General features: G+C 41.9%; 1 protein-coding gene across 5 annotated transcripts in view; it reads right to left on the reverse strand.

The window, feature by feature from the left end:
* KIF13B (kinesin family member 13B) overlaps positions 1-18,813 on the reverse strand; it is a 129,897-nt gene that overhangs the window by 17,655 nt on the left and 93,429 nt on the right. For 3 of the 5 annotated variants that reach the window (XR_001877313.1, XM_017830471.1, XM_017830470.1), the window contains exons 30-37: positions 18,230-18,354; positions 16,978-17,154; positions 15,348-15,440; positions 14,030-14,182; positions 12,698-12,775; positions 12,024-12,077; positions 4,178-4,295; positions 3,782-3,915 (exon numbers count right to left, since the gene is read on the reverse strand). Coding sequence is in view for 4 of the 5 variants with exons in the window: in XM_017830471.1 (XP_017685960.1) it covers positions 3,782-3,915; positions 4,178-4,295; positions 12,024-12,077; positions 12,698-12,775; positions 14,030-14,182; positions 15,348-15,440; positions 16,978-17,154; positions 18,230-18,354 (932 nt within the window). In the remaining variant the exon portion in view is untranslated. Of the gene's footprint in view, positions 1-3,781; positions 3,916-4,177; positions 4,296-8,426; positions 8,454-8,478; positions 8,837-11,140; positions 11,162-12,023; positions 12,078-12,697; positions 12,776-14,029; positions 14,183-15,347; positions 15,441-16,977; positions 17,155-18,229; positions 18,355-18,813 lie in introns of those variants that run through there. The other 2 variants (XM_017830474.1, XM_017830473.1) reach the window with 2 other exon arrangements.

The raw sequence follows: 18,813 nt of genomic DNA on the forward strand, positions 1-18,813 counted from the left end.
TTGGAATTTTTTTTTTTTTTTTTTTTTTTTTTTTTTTTTTTGAAACTGAAGCAACCACTACAAACAAAAACAGCACCAGGAAAGATCATTTTGTGAAGGGAATTCGGTGTGTGCTCGCTCGCTTCAAGGTTGATGCCAGTCTGAGCAATGGCACAACTGAAATAAAAAGCAGCTAAAATAATAAAGTAATAAAAAAAGGGTATTTTCTCAACGACTGATCAGAACTGATCTCTTGTTTGCTCACAAAGAATCAGAGATTTGACATCACTTCCACTTGGAATGTTGCTTGGTCATGATGAACTTAACTTCAGTTCTAAACCTGGGAAAGGTGAAGTCCCGCTCCCTTGGAAACGATGCTCAGAAGCACTAAAATCACCTTAGCCATAAGATCCTGCTTACAAGGAGCAACAAAATGCATCTGAGGCTTTCTGCAGAGCTGTACAGCCACCTAACCCTGATAATTCAATTATACCATGTTGGAAATTAAATTCAACATCTGGGCCAGCCAGTTCACGATGGTTCACCAGCATTTTTCCAGAACAGGTTTAAATGACATTAGATAATTAAGTACCATCAAATAATGTATCAAAACATGCACTGAAAAAGGAGCTTGACAAGAAATTTGGACCTTCTCTTTCACTGTAGTTGTTTGAGGAATCAGGGGAAAGTACTAAATGGATCCACTTAGATTTTTGGTATTTATGCTCAAAAACCTGTTGTTACATATCAGCTCATTTGCTTTTCATAGAATCAGAGAATATCCTGCTATGGAAGGGACCCACAAGGATCACTCAGTTCAACTCCTGGCCCTGCACAGACACCCCAGCAACCCCACCCTGTCCCTGAGAGCGTTGTCCAAACGCTCCTTGAGCTCTGGCAGCCTCAGGGCTGTGACCACTTCTCTGGAGATCCTGCTCCAGTGCCCAACCACCCTCTGGGTGAAAAACTTTTCCCTGATATCCACCTTAAACCTCACCCCAGATCTCAGCTTGTAGCCAGGAAAGGATGATTTAGATCCTTCCACTTGCTTTGTCATTTCTATTCCTGAACCTTCCTCTCCCAGTTTGTTGTTTACAGCGAGAAAACTCCATCGCTTCCCAGTTAGGGCTCAGATTCCTCTGCAATTGAAGCTGAAAAATCCTTTTGGGTTCTCCTTCCCTTTATACTTTTGTAGTTCATCCCTCACCTACTCCCACCTTGCACATTCATTTCTGTCCCCTGCCACTGTGCACTGAAGTTTTATCCTTCCACAGCACACATGATGCCCTGTTCTGTATTCTCTGAGACCCAGAAAGATCATTTTTGTGTCCTCTCCGTGGCACAGTTTCCTACAGCTGCCCAGGAACTCCTGGCTGGCTGCCCTGCCGTGGCAGGTAAGCGATGAGGTGTTAACTCTGCCTGCCCAGCAGTGACCCCCAGAGCCCCCACGTCCCCCCGGGCACCAGGGCCATCCATCACCCCCTCCAGCTCAATTCCTCTGCCCACATTTGCATCCTCAGGCCATTAGAAAGGAACAGCAAGAAAGATTACGAGAGGGGATATTTATGATCTTCCAGCCGGCCCTGCTGCAACGGCACCTCTTTATTTTTGTGCTGCACAAATTCTCAGCTAATTCTGGAGCAGTTCCTCCTGATTTTGCTCTCTCTTCTTTCCTTAGGTTGGGATTTGGGAAATATTCTTCCCCTAGAGGGTGGTCAGGCACTGAACAGGCTCCCCAGGGCAGTGGGCACAGCACCAAACCTGGCAGAGCTCAAGGAGGGTTTGGAAAACACTCTCAGGGACAGGGTGGGATTTTAGGGTGTCTGTGCAGAGCAAGGAGCTGGACTTTGATCCTTGTGGGTCTTTTCCAACTCAGGATATTCAGTGACTCACTGGGATTTCTAACAAAGAGTGAAGAAACCATGTTTCCTTACTGACAGAGCTCCAAAGAATACGTAGAAACCTCTCAAACCACTGGATTTGTAACACAACTGATTTGTTCTATTACAAAACTAGAGAATAATTTTACCATTTCATTATGTTATACAGATCCAGTGGTCATGGAAAAACCTGGTTTGCTCCCCAGTGCAACCAAGCATTAAAGCATCACACTCCTCTTTATAGATCAGCTTTTATCTTTTTAAAAACCAAAGCATTTATAGCATTTTCCCTCCTATTAAAAAGTGTTGAGATCACGATCTGATTGACTTTCCTTAGTAATCCATAACAGAAATTAAAATCTCTTTAAAGAGGTGTCTCTGTAGTTTAAAAAGTGACTTCCAGACAGACAATACATGACTGATCTTGAACAGTAAAGGAGTGGGAACAGGTGGTTAGACTAGAGACAGGAAATTAGGCCTCATTTCTCATCTCAGCTCTCATTGGTTCAGTAGGAATTCAAGAAGGTGTGAAAGGCTCTCACTGCAATTGTAAAGAGCATCTATTTGCATCTTTTGATACCCAAATACCTGTAAAGGAAGCCACTGTCTTCATTTTAATTCCCTACATTTCATAAATGAGTAGGTTTATATGATTCCAGTCTCAACACCAAGCAAAAGGCAACATGAGAACACAAAGCATTAAATTAGATAAGTAAAATTTGCTCCTTTTGTTACTTTGTAGAGAATAAATCCCCAGTCAAACCAAAAATATTTTAAATCTGCCTTATTCTCATTTGTGCTACATGTGTAATAAGTTACTTCTAAAAATACTCAAGTGCTAGTGGATTTATTTTTGCTATATTTACTTAATATTTACTGTACTTTTATGATGCCAAAACAACTTCCTGCAGTCCTGGGATGTTCTTGCAACAGCAAGTTTAGCTGTAGCAAAAATGCAACAGAATGCCTGGATACAACCACAAAAAAAAAAAAAAAAAGAGTTTTTCTGGGATTTCAGGGTTTATTCTGCTTTGTTTTGAGAAAGATACTCTTTAAAACATTTTGTCTGCATGGCAAGGGGTGAGGAGAGGTCTAAGTTAACAAGTTAGGAGCTTCCAGAACTTCAGACAAGTTGACAGCAGAATGACCTGGGTGGTTAAAGCAGGGACAGAATAGACCCCCCAAAACTTTAACATGAGATGTGGCTCCAGATTTATCTTCACAACAGTTTGTTAAACCTTCCAGAGTTACACTACAGAGAACTATCCTTTGTAAATAAACCAGAACCCTGCAAATAAAGGAGATAATATTATTTATAATGGGATTCTGTATTTCATCTGATTTTTTTTAAAGACAGGAGGTTTTTCTTTAGTCAGTTTGACCATGCATTAACTCAGAGCACAGAAGCCACATCTGGAGCAGGTGGAGCTTTGCTGCCCAACATCCAAAACAATAAGGGAATCAAGTATTTCCCTGACACGTGGAACAGATGAGAATGAACAAAAGCAACTGCCCAAAGTACAGAGTAGAAGATGGTAAAAGGTGACATGAGCTGGGGTAAGGGGTGGGAGGGAAGGGCATGTGAAACAACAAATTAAAAATAGAATTACATTTCCCTCTTGGCAATACCCAAACAACACTAAGTGCACTTCATAAATTTTACTATTGTTGCTGCGAGTGGGAGCCCCATAAATCACCCTGGGAGTGGAGCTGGCACTTGTGAAAAGCCAAGTGGGCAGAGTGTATCAATAAGTTCAAACAGCTCCACTATCTCTGGACAGTGGAGGGGAAATGCATCACGAGGCTTTGCTGTGACTAAAAGCTTGGTTTGCTCTGCAACAACATATAAAACAGCACTTTGCCAGCAAGTCTAACAGCACTCACCAAGATTGCTGCAGAGCCTGGGTGATTTAATGCTTTACCTGCTGTGCAAGGGGAGAGGTTTGCCTGCCCTTTTTCTCATCTCTAACAGGAAAGAGAGACTTCAGCAGCTTTGGCATCTGAGGCACGAAGGACTTGACAGGATTCAGGTAGGAAGCAGCCAGGCTACCAATACCTGTTGGAAAAAATAACATTACGAAATTCCAATAGTTATTATTTGGGGAAAGAAAAAAACAATAAATAACCAAACCCAACCCAACCCCCCCCACACCAAAATTTATCACACTATTATCTTTTTAGTCTGTGATGACATCTTCCAGTGGTCAAAGAATAAGCCAAGGAAAAGCACTCTCTGAGAGCAGCTCAGCTTTATCTGGCACTGCAGTAGCTTCACTACACTTTCAGGGAAGTTCTCTTAGCTGTAGGAATTTCTTTACCTGGATCAGGAGAGTGGTTTTGCTGCCCAGAGCCCGGCAGGGAGGTACGAGATGGACTAATGCCTCTACTGGAATTTGTGGCACCTTGGGACACATCTTGCTGACTCTCCCATCGACCCTAGAGGGGGAAAAAAAGTTGTATTTTTCCAAGATGGCACCCCCAGCAAGAGCACAGCAATACTGAGACCCCACACCAGCCTGCACAGCCCCTTTGCAAAGGTCAGAATTCCAGAGCTGAGGAAAGACCCTTCCGCGGAGGCACTTTCAGGTGGAAGACCCAGCCCTGCACAGATGGAGCACCCTCAGCATAAAGGCACAGGAAAAGTTTATTTATAGACCTCAAAGCTGTGATATTTCACTCAGCTGTGTTTTGGAAGTTGAGAATGTTACAACCAGGTGAAAATATAATACTGTCTACCCAAAATTCCTGAATATTTTGCGTATCTAGTCATGAGTGGGGTCTGGATGTAGTGTCAGAGAGGGGTGAGGACACACAGAGCTCTGAACAGGACAAGAAACACAAGACCTAAAGGCTGCATTTTTGTGCCTGGAGTCAGAGAAAGGATGAGCTCAAGATGAACAAGAAGCAACTGGAGTACTGCAAGTTTTCTAACAGTCTGGAAAAGAGAGAGATGGAATAGAAAGAACAAGCCCTGGACACCAGAAGCCAGGAGACAGATCCATCAAAGACAGGTTAGAGTTTTGACATGGTTAGTGAAGATGAAACATGATTTCAGACCTAGAAGAGGCTGAGTGGAGATGAGGTAGGGAGAAACAGAGACTGAGAAGCAGCAGGTCATCTGCCTTCCCAAGATCCCAGGGTTCTCTAGTTGGGTTTTCTCATGGATCCCAAGGGAGGTGCACACCATTCTGCACATGTGGGGGGATTTCTCTGGCTTTTACAAAGGTCCACTGTGGTTTTCATCTCAACCTTAGAGCCAGAAACTGGCTCAAGGACAAAGATCCTGGCTAACTGGGAGAATCCCCAAGCACTATTTCACATCAGCACACGGGTGTCAAGAATCCACGTGGCCAAATCCATTCTTCCCCAACTCTCTCATCCTTACTAGGTAAAATTTATCTGCAATGATTACACCAAGTGACTGTCCAGAGTGTGTCTCTGCTGGAAGTTTCATGTGGATACAGGACAGTGAATTCCTTCACCAATCTGAGCACATTAGTTGTGCAGAGGTACCAAAATCCACGTGGTTGTCCTGCAAACTTTTGATGGAGGCACACATGCAGTGCCTGCCAAAGCAGCTCCTTCTAATTTACTTAATTTATAGGAGACCTTAAGGCAATTCAATATCCATTTATGAGTCTAGGGGTCAAAAGCATCCAGTCTCAAGTGCTACAAGAAATCTCAGTGTCTCGTGGAAAAAGTCCTCTCAGGAAAAGCTTGGAAAGTTTCACCTTTCCAGAAAATAGAGGTTGCAAGGACAGGATGGTGCAGTCAAACTGATTTTATCCCATTTTTTCAAAGAGTTTTTCTATGGCTGGTACAACATCTCTACTCATCTGGGTTATACTGTACCTAAACCTTGATTGTTTTTTAAAAGACATAACAGAAATAAAAATACCTCTGCAGTGAGATGGTACAGTGAACATACTCAAAAGGAGTAACAAGGGATGGATGGACCTGCTGCATCCCAGAGCAGAAGTTTAATATATTTTTTTCCTGGAGGAAGAGGGGGGGAAAGTGCCTTTTCAAGAAGCTTCACACTGCTGGATGCAAGGAATTAATCTGACCTTAAATGGAGAAACGACAGGCAGCTAAACTATTCTTAACTGTAACTCCAAGCCATGAATGTTTCACAAATAATAAATAAGCCAGGATAGGAAGAATAGATTTCTCCAGTGGGTTGAAGGTCACAGTGAGCAGCCCAGGGCAAAAATCATTTCCATTTGGATCTATAGGTTAGTCCCATCAAAGTTCCCCTGCTTTGAATAGCAAGTAACTTGCACTTTGGCAGGACTTCAGACCTCGACCAGCTCACATCCCTCCTGCTGGATGCAGAGACAGGGGCTGCATCTGTGAAGTAAAATTTGGGATAACTAAAGGCTGATGGATGTCTGAGTTCTGAGCCATCCTGAATGTCCAACTGAGAGAACCCAGGCTGGGACCAGCAGTGACACACCAGGGCTTTGTTTAGTCTTGTGTTTTTGAGGACTTGGGTGTTTAAGCTCTTCCTGCTCTACCAGCACAGATGGCAGAGCTGTTCTACCCATACCTTCCGCCCCCAACTTCAGCACTGTCTTTGACCTGCAACTCATTCATGTCTTACATCAAAAAGTCTGGAAAATTCCACCAAATGCTTCTGTGAAACAGTCTCTCCTACTCCTCATCCACGAACTCCTTTTAGGCTTTTGCAGTCTTGTGTTTCTATGAGTGCAGGTTTCTTTCAGGTGGCCTCGCCACGTGCAGCCTCGTCCCACTTCTATCCATTCCAAATACTGCTTCAGAGACTGCTTTGCTCATCCTGATATTTTAATAATTTCACGTGCAGACATTGAGAGCCATCCTGGAAACAGCCAGCAACTTCAGACTGTGCTCAACCTGTCTTTTCTTTTTGGGATGTGAAATATTTCCTGAAGTCTCTGGCTCCCATTGGTGAATTAGTTTGCAAGAGAAGAGTCAAAACCATGAGAAAATGGTTCATACTCTCTGCAGACCAGGAAAATATCTCATATAATTCAGTATTTTTTAGAGGCACCAGCTCAGTGGTGCTGGAGGAGTTTAATAAAAAAATACAAGACTCAAACCAAACCTCAAAAGACTCAAAACAATCCCGAAATACCACTTGGTTTTGTTGCCTTCTGGTCTGTTCTGCCACCAGCCTGGCAGATGTTGGCATTGGATTAAGAAAAAGAACTATGGAAGAGTGAAAAGCACCTGAAAGCTTTGTTTTTGGAGGACATAACAAAGCTTGATTAGTGTTCCTTTTGTACCTCAGACAAATGGATAAAGGTGACATGTCTTAAGCCAAGTCTAAGTGCTTCTGGAGACCACAGAGACATAAGAAACAGCAAGGATATTACAAATACTAAGAATATTCCAGCTTACTAGGACATGGACTCAGTGCAGGTAAGGAGCAACTAAATCATTTCCTGAATCATGATTTGTTGAGTCAGAAGTGCCCTTCACTGACTGTACCAAGAAAAATTAGTTCAGGCAAGTCTCTTGACATCCTTCCCTGTTTGGGAAGGATGAAAAAAAAATGGAGTAGGTAAAAATCAGCAAAACACTTTCAGAATATTCATTTCAGAATGGCAATGTTTAGTGTTTAGTGTTATGTTTAGGGACTTTTTCCTTAGGAAAAGCCTTTTCTCTCAAGATCTTTTGGAAATTTTGCTTTAGCTTTAATACCATGGATGACCACATTTTCTACAGGATTTTAAGTATTTTTCCAGGTTAAATAAAATGAAGACAGGAATATGCCTCGAGAAAAGGACTTCTCTGATCATATACTTTAAGCATGTTGAGTTTTCAAATAACACTTGCTTTGGAGAGAATGGAAGGATCATCATTCTGGACTGAAGGTCAGATTTGAGAGGCTCAACTCCACGATGAAAGCAAACCATTAAAACCAGGTCAACCAGGGCAACAGATGCAGAAACATTTGCAAAAGAAAACACTGGAGACAACTGAAAGGGTCAACTGTTGTGCACAGTCTGCAGAGGCAAGAGATAGTTCATGAATGACTGATTTTACTAAGCTGGGTTGAAAGATAATCCATCTCAAAAAAAAAAAAAAAAGAATTATTAACTATATTAACTTGATGAAGTTCCCAAGTTTCCCATCTGCACTGAAAGACTTAAAACTTTAAATCTAAGCAATGACTATTATTTAAGTGCTGTGAATCTTTCCCCCATCAAGAAGGGTGGTGAGGGAAAGAAAGGAAGCTTGTAAATCATTTGCCCAGAGGAGCCATCACTTCATGAATATATTTGGTCTCTGCCAAGTGACCAAACAGAGGTCAAGTGACTTAAATTAACAAATCAAAAATAGCCACCAGAAGAATGTGTGTCCCTTGATGTACTTTAAAGCAGAGCTGTTTATAAAGGGGTTTGTTTCTCTAATGCCTTCTCCTGCTTCTCCTCTGCCTTCCCTTCTTTCACACATCCTCCACGAAAACCCCCAGGGAATTTATCCCAGGTCACCCCCAACATGCACAAAATCTTTAGGGCAAACAGGGGTGATCACAACCTGAGAAATCTGTAGGCTTTACCTGACAAATCTTTTCTTGAGGTTGACAGACCATTAAAAATGCAGGCACTGGGTAAGAGAAATGAATAGTTCTTGTGTTTTTATTATTTTAGCAGTTCAGCAAAGGCTTAGGAAAAGGTGACCATGTAGCACTTAAATACAAGCACAGAGCTGGGACACACAGCTGGGACAAAGGCACTTGTTCTCACGAACAGCAAGATTATTCAAATTCAATCTACCTGGTATCAATTTGCTGAAAAAAAACTCTGGTTCCCAGAAAAACCTGAAGGTTAAGTGGCACGATCTTGTCTTATTTGGCTTTTGAGCTACATATACTGGACGTTTGGGAAAGGAGGGATGATTGTCCAAGACAGGATGGCTCTTTGTGTAAAGGTGTTTTAACAACAACTCATGAAATTTTTCATCAGTATGTGATTTAGTCTGAAGAAGACCTGTAAAACAAGTCAGAGGTGCCTTCCATTCCTTGTGCATCTGATTCATCCAGCTAAGTCAACTCAGTTTTTAAATTCAGTTTCCAAGTAAATTTAATTAACTTAAATTTCCAACGCGAGCGCCCTGGAACACAAAAATTCATCTCCCTATCTTACATCACTACTGAGACACTCTGTGCTCCTGCAGCACTGACATGTGCTGATGTGCAAGAAGGAATCAAATTCATCTCACTCTCCTGTAACCATATCTGTGGTGATAACAGGAGTAAAAACTGGCTTTTTCTCATTTAAGCAAGCAGATGGAACTTAAGAGGTGGGACCACATGGAGTCCCGTTAACAGAATAGGAATAGTCCATCAGACTGTCTTCTGAAGTGAATTTCAAAGGTATCTCCTTGCCTTCTCAGCCAGTTAAGCAGCTTAATTTTATGAGTTATTATTTAAAAAAAATCCCAGTGGAAGCTCTCTGTGGTGTCGGCACACAGAGATATCCTTTCATGTTTTTCTTCCAAAATGTGCCAAACCCACACCTCTGTTCCAGTCCTGGAGAAGGGCTTTTCCAGCTCTTCATGGAGGTGTGATCATCCATCTATGTTTTTAGAAAAAATCAGTCAATTGTGTCTGCAAGATGAATCCAGGCCATAATTCTGGAAACTTCCAAGCTGCCTGTTTTAGTTGCACCAACATCATCTTTACTTCTTATCCCAAACTGTTCAATATTCTTGTCGTTTAGGGGAATGAGTCCTGGCTCTTCACAGTGCTGGAGAATGAAGCAGCATCCACATTCCAAACTTTACCAGCATGGATGGTGCTTCATGTAAGAGGAATGAGACTCAAGAGCCCCTTCCACAAAGCTAAAAATCCATGGTAAAGACAGCAGGAATGTAAGGAACAACCATGTTAAAAACAGAGAGAGAAATGAAGTCATGGAATAAAAGTTAAGGAGAGGAATAATCTGGAACATGTTGAGGCCTCCCACTAATATGAAATAATTAATTAATATTAAGTGCACAGGTTTGACACATTAGTTCTGCACCCAATTCTAGGTGCTGTTACTACCCTGTGACTGGTGTTTCTTATGATATATCCCTTGTTTAGATTAACTTCTCAAAGTTATTTGTAAACAACACCAAATTCCTGGGAAAGTAACAATACATGAATATTGGAGAAGACTTCTTTTCTCACCAACTCTCTCACCAAGTGACAAAGACACCCAGCTTAGCCAAAGCTCTGCCTATCAAGCCATTCTCAGGTCCTTTATGCTACAACAGACAGGACTGATATCACCAGTGAGCTTTATGATGTCTGTGTGCTACAGGATCATTTAAGAACTTGTTTAATATTTCACTGTGATTACAAAAGCTTTTGTTCATCTCCCTATGGAAACTGGACCATTGAATCACAGAATGGTTTGGGTTGGAAGGGACCTTAAAGATCATCTCATTCCACTCTCCTGCCATGGGCAGGGACACCTCCACTAGACCAGGTTGCTCCAAGCCCTGTCCAACCTGGCCTTGGAACCAGAGATCCATTTAAAACCACAAATTTCCAGCTGAGGAGTTTGCACCCTCCATGTCCTGAGTAACAAGTGCCTTGAACTGAAGCTCACTGCAAGCAAAGGGATGACCCCCACCACCCCAGCTCCACGTTCCTGCAGTACAACAGTGTCTGTCAGCACCTACAACCACGGGAAGAGCTGCCAAACCTCATGCAAGCCACTACCAGCTAACTCCAGTTAACCAAAACTTGGGACAAAGAGTCATTGCTCCGGGAGCATTAACATGAAACTAAGGATAAACGTGTTTTCCATTGGCCCAGTGTTACTTTTAAATCATTAGTTCATAGAAACCAAGAGCTGTTCACACTGAACTACAAAAGCCATAAAGCTTGAGAAGGATTTGGAAGGAAGTGTCAGGGTTTATCTCATCTCCAGGCCAATGTCCACATGACTGGCAGATATTTATGTATTTGCTTGCTTTCATGTCTATTTTTTTTAGCTGAGATGGGGCCATTTCCAAAATAACTTCACCATGTCCAAAAATCTGGGCGAAATGGCACTAAACAGCTCCAGCTCTGTAACAAACCATCAGATGCACCCAAGGAGAAACTTCTCTGCTTTGTACCAGTTCACTCTGCATTAATGACCAGCTTCTCAATGGAAAAACTCCTTTGCTGTGCACTATGCAAACGAGGCACCACCAGCAGCATCTTCAAAGCAGGAAATAAAAGCACGTGAGTGAGCAAAATAAACTTCATAGTGAGATAAAATTATTATCCCACTCATTAGGTGGACCTAATGCATTACCTCTGCTGGAACCTTTGGACTCTGAAACATGCAATGAGAGAAATCATTGAGGGGAAGGGAGGAGAAAAACAGAAATCATTAAGAGCTCTGCCCTTTAAGTTTTGGCTTTCCAAACCTACAATATTGAAGCATCCCACAGTTGCCTCCAAATAGAAGTTGCTATAAGCACTTTATCACCTGCACATGTTTTAGCATTCCCTACATGGATCAGATGTAGCAGATTTAGCAACCAAAGCTGGAGCACTACATCAAAATTCTATTATTCCATGCAACTGCATTATGCATTAAAATGCCTTCTCACCACCAGATTCTCCCCTTTAAAATGACTACAAGCTTGCTGGGCAGAATATCTATCAGGAGGGGACCTTTCAGTTTATCTAGGATTTGGAAAATAAGTTTAAATTTAATCTTTCCCCTTTTAAAGAAATACTTTGGATCTATCCTGGTGATTTTACAGAGTGGGATGGGCTGAATTATCACCCACCACAAGTCTAAGGCCACTGGAAGGTCAGAGACTCTCCTCATAGGACTTTTCTGTCCTGGATGTTGACCTGAACTTATATATGAACCCACATCTGTCCCATACTCCCAGAAGATTTGCATCCACAGAGGTGACAGCTTTAGAAGAGCTCTTTAGCTTGACAATGCCCTTGTACATCCCACAGCTCTTGGGATGACAAAGACCTGGGAATTTTCCAAGAGAGGTCTAGTGCAGCACATCCAGACCTATTTACATCCTAGGAACAGTCCCAAGGGTACAGGAGCACATGGATGTTGCCCCTGTTTTTTACAGATGTTTCCCACTTAAGCCCTCGTAACTGGTGTAGTGGAGTCACTTCCTTTTTCCTACTGAAGATTCCCAGGATTTCCTGCAGGTACTCACCCGGTTACTGCTCAGGTTGTAAGGGGGTGCTAAATCTTGGCGGCTTGCAGAGAGCTGAAATAGTTAAGAAAAGTCGAATTATTTCTCAACAAGAACTTAAAGAACTCATAAATATTCCTCTTGACTAATAAGGCTGAAAAGAAATAGGTTTGTGGTTAAAGCAGAACTGAAATCCAAGAGAGAAAAGGTGAAATCTCAGTTATTGACCTGGGAGGAGCCACAATTTTAGACTAGTTTGATTACCAGTTCTATCAAAGGATTTATTTCCAAATTTTGGACAGCAGAAGACTCATTTTTCTTATGCACAACGCTGTTACAAACTCTAAGTTCAGTAAATACTTGTAACTTCAAATCTTCTAAAGAAAAAGGGGGAAAATTCTTCAACTTGGCAAGTAAATGAAAAATCTGTGGTGTTCAGAAACAAAAAGATGCAAAGTTCTTTTTATGTTGCTTTTTCAGATATTCCAGATTTAGGGAGGTGCTTCCAAGCACACTTGCCTGTGTGATGAAAGCAGGATTATGTGCAGGTTTTGTCTGCACTTTGATCTCAATCACAAATAGCACAGAAGGGTCAAAAAGAAGGAAATTCATTGCTGTAGTCCATGACTTTGGCATCATAAGGACCTGGAATTGAAAGAGTGGACCTGCTGCAGATTCCAGCCTGGAATACTCACCCTGTTCACGTTGGGAGAGCTCAGGCTCCTGCGGTAGAGTTTTCCTTTTCCCATTAGCTGCTCTTTCACAGCAACTTCCTGCCAATCACAGAGAAGCAACACAAAGGAAATATGATGTTTTGAAAGAATTTAAGCCCTGATCATCCCAGGATAGTTTTGTCTATATGAGACAAATACTTCTAAACTGCCTTTTTTGCCCAGGCTCCTGCCCGTAAAATTTACTGTAATACAAAATCTGTGTATAAAGTGGCTAAAATTTTAAGAGTGGATAAACTTTAACATCTAGTATTTTGCTGACTGGCACATGCAGGATTTTACAGCTAGTCCTGATTCTAGGAGATGACAGAGATGCAAAGACTGACTTCCTTTTCCAAGCTGAGCTCCTATTTTAATCCTTTAAACTAATTATAAATGACAGGAAACTTGCTTTCAGTATTTAGAGTGCATCACACTTCACCGTGAATTTATAGCGGGCAGGCACAAGCTGGAGCTTGTTTTGCATAACTTTTCTTTTGTGCTTGCATAATTCATACCCAGAAGAACAATTTTTCTATAAATGTTTTTCTCTCCTGTATTTTTCCTGGCAAACAGATCGAGTTATAGTACTTAAAATTAACCCAATCAATGTCTTTTTTATTGACAGAATGGGTTTGGTTACTTCAAGGTAGAACATGGGGAAAAATGACAAGAAATCTACTGGTAACTTCAGAACTGCTACTAAAGCCTCAGAAAGCAAAAGCTAATGCCACACAATTATTTTTTTCTGAACCATAATGCACAGACTGAAAACCAAACCAAGAATCCCATAACAGTGCATCCAACATAAAACTCTCAGACCTATCTGTGCTGCAGGGAGTTCAGTGAGGGCATCTCTGCAAAGAGGGCTACATCTGCTTCCTGGGATATTTGCCACAGGCCCACTTTGGGACGGAATGGGTTTGGTTACTACAAGGCAAGATGTGGGGAAAAATGACAAGAATTCTACTGGTAATTTCAGAACTGCTACTAAAGCCTCAGAAAGCAAAAGCTAATGCCACACAATTATTTTTTTCTGAACAATAATGCACAGACTGAAAACCAAACCAAGCATTCCATAACTGCATTCAACACAAAGCCCCATCCATCCTGCAGGGGGTTGAGCGAGGGCATCTCTGCAAAATGAGAGCTACATTTGCTTCCTTGGATGTTTGCCACAGGCCCACTTTGGGAGGCCGAGCTGTGCACTGGAGTGGGGTTTTTGGGTTGGTTGTTAGCCACCGTGAGCACTTAGGAGAACACTTGTGCTGCCATAGATGTTCTCAGCATTTCCTCTGCTCCAGCCCTAAGCCAGACCTGGCGCAGCCGATCCAGGGTGAGGATGTTCTCCACGGCCAGGACGCTCCGCAGGTACTTCTCAATATAGGCCTCAGAGTCGGCTGAGGCCGCATCTTCCACGTTTGCTGCCATCCTGGCCAGTGCCTCCCTCTCTTCAGCTCCCTGAGCATCCTGGGAAGGTGAAAAGGAATGACAGCTTTTAAAATAAAACAAAAAATCTCCCACACCGGTCCCGAAAAAAATGTGTTTTTAAACCACGCGGCACCGATTCAACATCGCTTGCACTTAAGCTCCGGGGCAGATCAGAATCACAGAATCAGAGAATCACAGAATGGTTTGGGTTTGAAGGGACCTTACAGTTCATCCAGTTCCACCACCTGCCATGGGCAGGGACAACTTCCACTATCCCAGGTTTCTCCAAGCCCTATCCAACCTGGCCTTGAACCCTTCCAGGGATGGGGAGTCCATAATGTGTTCCACGGCCTCACCACCCTTACAGCAAAGAATGTCCTCCTAATATCTATTCTAAATTTCTTCCTAATACCTAATCTAAGATTCTGATCTAAAAATAAGCCTTGTGCCACGGAACCTGCACGGCTGCTCCTACCCCTGTCGCAGACATCTCAAGCAATACCTGGTTATTGTTGGAGTTTTTTGGGGTATTTTAATCTGAGTCTCACAGCAAGACGTTGCTATTAATTAGCAAAAGGGCTGCATTCTGATATTTCATAATTAAAAAGTGCTCAAGCATTTTGGGGAGTTATCTAAACTGAGAGGAAAACAGAATTTCGAGTGTGTTGCAAGAAAAAAATAGAACGTTGCTCGAGAAACATTTCAACACAGAGTGCAAATTGCAGCAGAACACAAAAGAGTCAGGCAGCAATCAGAGTTTTGGCTCTTCATGTGTTAATGTTTTTCCAAGTGCTCTGATAGAGCATCTCTTTGGAAGGAAAGGATTAGCATCTAACTAGGAACACGCTCAGGAATCAAGAGTTGCATAAAGACATCACGGAGAAAAAAGCCACTTTGTCATGTTTTACAGATTCTCGTGCTCCCTACAGCAGGCACTTCACCCCCCCAGTTTTACTTCCTCTTTTTCCCCCCTCTCTTTAAAATGTTTCTTCAAGGAGCTGAGCAAATAGATGCTCAGTCAACAAAATACACAGTGACACTGATAAGACAGAGGTTGCTGCTAAGTCACAGCGTGTGAAGGAATATGCTTCAACTTTTACAAACCACAGTTGCAGCAGCAAGATCAAGCACACTCAAAATAAGGGGAAAAGCAGAAAGTTAGAGGCTCTTAGCCCAGTTTCAGACACTCTGGTTTATTATTCACCTCTGGAATGTTTGAGACTATCTCAAAAGTGACACCACAGCCAGGAATGGAGCTTCGGGGGGACATCCTTCGGAGGAAACTCTGTGCAAAGCCCTGTGGGGAGGCAACCAAAGGAAAGCATGGTTTAACAGATTTCAGCTGAAATAAACACAGTTTGCAATGAGAGAAGTCCAAGTGGAAAAGTGTAACCAATAAATACGTAAGAGTCAAAGATTTTAACTTGGAGAAAACGATTTGCTTGTTTGTATTTTAGATACACGGAAAATATTCACTCGCTTCCCTGCAAGGTGACTGCTTCACCAGCACACAAAGCATCTGCTACTTTGAGAGGTGGGTTTTTTTTCCCTCTAACAGAGCCCTAGGTGACTTGTCTTGAATATTGACAAGTACAGACATTAAATTCTTGACCAAAGAGATCGTTATGAAGAATGATTTAAGGGGCATGGTCATTGTTTATGCTGACTTGGCGCCTTGCAGGGTTAAGAACTGGCCTGGTGAATTAATGCAGAGATGAGTCATTCAAAGATGCTGCTGAGAACAACACCCGGGAAAGGTTATTGAGGGAGAGTTTCAGAAAAACAGCCAGAAAGCCAAAGATTCTATGTCAAATGAAGGCAAAACCCAGCATTGACTAAACCTGTAGAAACCAGAATTGATGAAGACTCAACACAATTGGAATTATTGGCATTATTGGAATTATTTATCTGTTCGATACTCTCCCCCAGTTCTAGATGACAAAAATTCACTGGTCCCTTGCTGAGAAAAAGCTTCTGCCTGGCCAAAACACCAAGAACTGTAGTTCTCTTCCCAGCACTGGGAGCAGTTTGGAGTTGCTTACAGGGTTTCTGGGTGTGACCGCACCTCTTCTCTTTGCTCTTGCTTCACATTTTAACTACCCATGTGCAACCAGAATAACAATTCAGGCTTTCTGCTTTGTCATTATCACTGCCAGGGGATTCTGAGACAATGCTGAACCAACTCTTCCTCCCCATCTTTCTCAGGATTTATGTATTTTTCAGGACATGATGCTGCAAATGGAATGACAACCTTGCTGCGTTCCATTTATCAAACACCCTGCTCTCACCTACACATTGTTGTAAGAGCACAAACCAACGGGAAAACATAAAAAGACCAAGAGCAATTAACTTTTGACAAATTAGCACAAAGAGATTTCTCCTCCAGCTATTCCTAGTTTATCTCTAAATACCTGGATGCACGAATAGAACTAGTCAGCAATGTGTGAACATGCTGCAGGAGCAGGGAAACACACGCGTTTCTTCTGATGCAGTTTTGGCAAAATACAAACTTGTGAGAAATTAACTCTTCCTGCTTTAGTTTTTTGCAAACCATGAACTCCGAGCTCATGAGAAATCAAGTCTTCCTACCTTTTCCAGTGATGGGGGATAAAACACTTAGGACTTAGTACAAATATGACAAAATTCCTCACTCTTAGGTGCCTTTAAAACCAAACTGCACGATCATCCACAATATAAGAGAGACTATGAAAATGACTTGGCAGCTCAGCGTCTCCATGGACGCCATCGACACGGTGCTTCCGTTCGGGCAGAGAGGAAGGGCAAGACAGGAAAATGAGAGTCCTGGGAAGTGGGAAGGACTGGAAAAGCTCTACCTGTCTGCCATAGACGTTGACACAGATGCGCTTGCGCAGCACCAGCTGCATCTCTGCAGGGTGGCTGAGCTGGACAGTGGCTCTGACAATCAGATAAACCCTCTCATCCGCTGCCGTTCCCTTGCTGAGCTGGATACAGTCGTGGACTGTGGAATCCCAGGAGGCTTCTGCTTTCACCTGCAAAGGGGAAAAAAAAAAAATGCATCCTCTAATAAGCATAATTAGGTGTATAATTAACTATAATTAATTAAGCATAATTAGGAGAAATACATAATACATAAATTTTGAGAGCCGGCTTCTCCGTTTTGCTCCCTATGAAGAAAAAATCCCCTGCACTTTAGAAGAGGCCATTTAAAAATCAAGATTAGTTCGCCAAGTGAAGACGTTGGGATTAAAAATGCCAACTTGCTCAAACTCTGGAACATTTCCTCTTGAAAAAAGAGCTTTGAATACCCAGGATCATTGCAAATAAATTATAAAATATGCAGAACTGCAGGACCATTTGGCCTAATTTATTAAGATAAACCAGAGAGCAACAGAGATTGCAGTGAAAATCTTCCATCACACCACAAAAACTCTCCTGTTTGTGTTTGAGAAGTAACTTTGCTGAAACATTTCTAGCAATACAGAAAAAGCTGGATTTTTTCTTTTTGAATGTTAAAATACATATATTACTGAAGATTTAAGTGGTTTATTTTTAAGCCATAAGAAAAATAGCTTAGTAGCCATCTTTCCAGACTTTAAAAACAAACCAGAACAAAAAAACCTACTAAAACCATCAGGAATAAAGCTCCTGTAAAAATATAAGAAAAAATAAGTTTCAGAGAAAGGACCAAAATTTTAAGGAAAAAAGTAAATCAGAGGTTCTAAACCTAACAGCAAAAAATTCTACACCAACAATTGTAAAGCTGTAAAACCAAGAGTTATGTGGCAACATGGAGGACAATGAGTGTAACAATGCAGAGGTTCATATGTTAACAATTAAGGTTGTTTGGTTTTTTCAGCTGGGGCTCCTGTACTCTAATTTGCTCAGGGGTTTTGGTTTGTTAAACACATATTGAATCTCAAGCTTTCAGAACGCTTGGATTTACTATTTTTCAAATCATGATTATGCTCCTAGTGACTATTCCCTAAAAACACAAAGTCACTCATATAAGAAACATCTTTGCTGCACTGCTTTCACAGGTGAATGTATAAAGAGAACAATTAAAAGGCTCCTAAACCAAAGACACTGGTCTGTATCTTCACTGACCTCACTGTCATGATGCTTCACAATCTGCAGCTCAAAGAATTCCTCCTCCTCTTCTGCAACAAGAGTAGCATCCCACCCTCCAGCTTCTGGGTCATCCAGGTTGTCCTGGGAGCTGAAGTCATCAGCTACAAACAGAAGGGAATGTGGAAGGTGAGGAGACACAAAGCAATTATCCCCCTTTAAAAACATCCGGTAAGCCACGAATTCACATTTTCCTCACCAACTCCCCAGCTTGGCTGTTTCCACTCCACCCACGAAAGAAAAGCTCCTGCATTGTTCCACTTCAAAAACAGTCTCATTTCTATACAGAAAGTGTGCACAAAGATTTGGGGACACAGACTCAAACGTGCCTTTTAAAGTCCTCTACTATGTGAGGACTCTCAGTTGCAAACATCCCCTCCTTGCCTGCAGGTATATATAAATATATATAATATACATACACACACATACACATTAAATACATTGGTCATTTGCCATAAGCTAGGTGGTGTGGGATTTTTAACTAAAGATAAGTGGCTGGTTGAACAAGTGAAAACACAGTACTTTTAGATCATGACTAAACAAAACCTTAAATCTGGGGTTTG

Source organism: Lepidothrix coronata, unplaced genomic scaffold (genome assembly GCF_001604755.1).
Source record: "Lepidothrix coronata isolate B3197 unplaced genomic scaffold, Lepidothrix_coronata-1.0 Scaffold179, whole genome shotgun sequence".
NCBI lineage: Eukaryota > Metazoa > Chordata > Aves > Passeriformes > Pipridae > Lepidothrix > Lepidothrix coronata.